This window comes from Helianthus annuus, chromosome 7, assembly GCF_002127325.2.
Source record: "Helianthus annuus cultivar XRQ/B chromosome 7, HanXRQr2.0-SUNRISE, whole genome shotgun sequence".
Lineage (NCBI taxonomy): Eukaryota > Viridiplantae > Streptophyta > Magnoliopsida > Asterales > Asteraceae > Helianthus > Helianthus annuus.
In genome coordinates, this window is record NC_035439.2 from 76,198,166 (window position 1) to 76,202,141 (window position 3,976).

Here is a 3,976-nt window from a genome sequence, read left to right on the forward strand (position 1 = left end):
TGAGCGCATTCGAGGGAGAGATAAGGATTATTTTTACTTTCGCCCCTCTTAAGGCTACAGGAAAACCATGGGTCTATAAAGTGGGGCTTGTAGTTTAGAAAATAGCATTCTAATTCTTTATGACCGCCTCCACATAATTGACACCACGTACCATAAGAGTACCGAAAGTAAAAATTATCATTATCACTCATGTTTGTGTCAGAAATTACCAACCGTCGGGATCTTACGGTTCTGTTTTCAGTAACTGAATCTTGGGCACGGGGGCGTGTTGAGTGGGCACGGTCCCGTGTTCAGCTTACTGTCTGACTTAAAACAGGATTACCAGTTCCAATGATTGGGCACGAGGCGTGTTCTGCGGGCACGGCCCGTGCTGAGTTCTGCAGAAGCTGAAAAACTAAGAAAATCCTAAAAAAATTAAAATAAAACAGAAAAAAAATGATTAGGCCGCTGATTCCTAACTTTCTTAAAATCCTTGTGTCCCCGGCAACGGCGCCAAAAACTTGATGCGTGTCAGTGTGTATATAATTTAGGTATATATTTTAAGCCCTTTTTACACTTTTTAGCCAAGTTTTAAATTTATAAACACGATATTCACTAACACTAAACACACATATGGGCAAGTGCACCCATCGTGGAAGTAGTATAGTGTTGGTAAGATACCGAGGTCGTCCAAGGACACAAGAGCTTTTAGCACCAGTTTATCCTCAACATCTAATCAAATCAAAATGTTAGAAAAAGATTTTTAAACTAGAAAAATAAAACTAAATAAAATGCTGAAAAAGAAAATAAAAGTAAAAACAGATAGACAAGATGAATCACTTGGATCCGACTCGTGGGTAGTGTAACCTTTGATTATTTTCGCACTTTTGCACTTGTTTAAGAGATTATCTTAGTTATTGTAGTGGGCCCCTCTTTTGAAGATGACGTTACCCTCAACCCAGTAGTTTGAGTCAGCAAGGATACAATCCTAAAGGGTCGGATTATTGAAAGATAATTAACTAAGTTATTAATGCATAATGTGGTAGGCCCGTCTTTTGAAGGCGACGTTACCCTCGGCTAAGTAGTTTGAGTCAGCAGGGATACAGTCCTAAGAAGCCGGGTTAAAGTTTTAATACTAGTTTAACTTATGAGGGGATCAAAGAGTTTGGACCCCCGCCATCCAATACCGTTGGATATTGAAGGAGATCCTACTAAATTTGATCCAGGTCCTTTGCAGGATCTATACACTGAACAATGGCAAGACTCTTACCAAACCGTTCCCTTAACCCCCCGACCAGGTAGCCAACATACCTTCATATAGACCGTGGAGATATGAATGGTGAAAATCTTTTATTTTATATAGACAGTAAAATAATGCCAAGACACCACGGACAAACGATAAGGAAGAATCACCTTCAACATAAGAAACTAGTAATTAAAGTCATTAATACAAAACCAATTAAAAAGTGCAAAAGATTAAAAATAAAAAGTATTGCACTAAACACTTGTCTTCACCAAGTGATGTAAGAAACTTAGGCAAACATGGCCTTTGATTGTCAAGAACTCTTACGATCAATCTTGGATCCCGAGACGACTCACACACTCTATGATGGACAATGGATGATGGTGGTGGATGATGGTGTTGTGATGGTGGTGGGTGGTGGGTGAAGTGTGAGAGAGGTGGTGTGCCAAGGGATAAGTTGCAAGAGCTCCAAGCACTCCTATTTATAGGCTGAACAGAAGTCTGGGCATGGCCCCGTGTCCACTGGGCACGGCCCCGTGTCCATACGACTCTCTCTCTTCATTAATTGCAATTCGCAATTTCATTGAATGCATCTGCAACAGTTGACCCCGCCCCCGTGTCCGCTGAGCACGACCCCATGGTGGGCAGTAGAAGCTTCTATCACTTTGTCTTTTCTACTGACACTTGGGCACGCCCCCGTGCTCACTGAGCACGGGGCGTGTTCAGCCTTCTGCCTTCTTGTTTTTCTTTGGGAAGATGCTGTCGGGAGGTCGGGCATGCCACGTTTATTCCTTTTCTTGTATTTATGTTAGATTTAGCTGTATTTTTGCTTCTTTTGTTCATTTGATCTCATTTAATCCTGAAAATACAAAAGGAAGACAAAAGCACACTTTTTCCAACATTAGTACTAAAAAAGGATTAGTTTTATGCCACAATTGATATAATTTATATGTTGCATTTTGTGCACATCAGTGCATGCGTCTATCGAATTCGTCTTGTATCGAGTCTTGCATTGCTCAGGGCACGAAGATCAAGAAATCAAGTCTAAGAGCTAATTCCGCTTGAAAGGACAACTTGTAATTCTGCACGGAATTAACAAGTATTTCCGCTTGTAATGTTAATTCCGCTTGAAGTCTTAATATCGCTTGTATTGTAATTTCGCTTGAGTGATGTTCAAGCGGAATTACCAAGTCTATAAATAGTGGTCATTCCGTTTCATTTGAAACGGAATTAACTAGGTGTTTTCCGACGGCGGAGCTCTGTCGAAGTGTCGTCTCGCTGTAAATTATCATCAAATCAATAATACGACGGTTAAGAGTGACATTCTTGCTGAATTGGCCTTAGTACGTCTGTTTCCGCCTTTCGTACTGAGCATAAACTCTTCTGATCGACTCGTTCGGGTCTGAAAACGATCCTACAATTTTTCTATAAGAATTTATTATTATTATTTAGTACCTTTGATATTATACCTTGATTATTTTGGGTTAAAAGTTGACCTACCTTCTTGACGTTGAATATCCGACATAATAATATGTCGCACTATTTATGACATTTATTTCATTAGGGTTTTGAAAGTTTCGTATGTTACAATTCTACCTCCCTTAAAATAAAATTTCGACCCCGAAATTAGCATTATATCACACTATATGAGTGTTTCAACTCCTTACCCCTTAAAATAATTTCGTCCATGAAATTAGTGATTTCCAAAATAAGGCATAGTATTCACGTTAAAGAGTAATGGCATGAATAACAATAGCGAAGTTGCAAACACGATGGGTAAGAGAGTCGAAAAGACACACAAGTTTCATACACAGAAATTAAACTATTAGGAACACTAACCTTAGGTTTCGAATAAATATGGATATTGAGAACGGATCGCTTCCTCCGATTCCCAAGTGGCTTCACGTTCTGGATGATTCTTCCACAAGATTTTGACAAACGGAAAAGACTTCTTACGCATCACGCGTTCTTGTCGATCCCAGATAGCCTCTGGTTCCTCTTCGTACGATAAGTCCTCACGAATCTCGTGTAGAGAATAGTTCACAACATGGAGTGGATGATAATTATACCCACGTAACAGTGAAATATGGAACACGTTATGCACGTGCGATAATTGTGGTGGTAGAGCTAACCGATAAGAAACTTCGCCAACTCGTTCCAAAATTTCAAATGGTCCGATAAAGCGAGGACTCAATTTTCCCTTTATACCAAAACGTCGAATACCTCTACAAGGTGAGACTTTTAAAAATACTTTTTCACCAACATTAAATTCCAAAGCCCTCCGGTGGCGATCAGCATAACTCTTCTGTCTACTTTGGGCTTCCTTAAGTTTCTCACGAGCAATAACAACCTTCTCATTCGTGATTTGTACCAATTCAGGACCCGCAATCATCTTTTCTCTGACCTCGTCCCAACATGTGGGAGCTCGACATTTACGCCCGTATAACAATTCAACTTTTGCCATGTCGATACTAGCTTGCCACTATTGTTGTAGGCAAACTCCACCAAGCACAAGTATTCCTCCCAGTTTCCCGTCCACTCAAGTGCACACGATCTAAGCATATCCTACAGAGTCTGAATAGTATGTTCAGACTGTCCATCAGTTTGAGGATGGAAAGCAGTGCTAAATCTTATCTTTGTATCCCAAGCATTTTGGAAACCCTTCCAGAACCGTGATGTGAAACGTGGATCTCTATCACACACTATAGAAGATGGAGTACCATGCAATCGAACAATATCATGAAGGAATATCTC

At 40.1% G+C, this 3,976-nt stretch overlaps 1 protein-coding gene across 1 annotated transcript; it reads right to left on the reverse strand.

The window, feature by feature from the left end:
* Window positions 1-3,062: 3,062 nt before the first annotated feature.
* On the reverse strand, window positions 3,063-3,686 carry LOC110883366. Its single transcript, XM_022131142.1, has one exon. It carries the CDS (start codon window positions 3,684-3,686, stop codon window positions 3,063-3,065), a length of 624 nt encoding a protein of 207 aa, XP_021986834.1.
* Between the last annotated feature and the right edge of the window lie 290 nt (window positions 3,687-3,976).

Coding starts and splice junctions, on each gene's coding strand:
- LOC110883366 (XM_022131142.1), bottom strand. CDS start 3,686: ATGGCAAAAGTTGAATTGTTATACGGGCGTAAATGTCGAGCTCCCACA.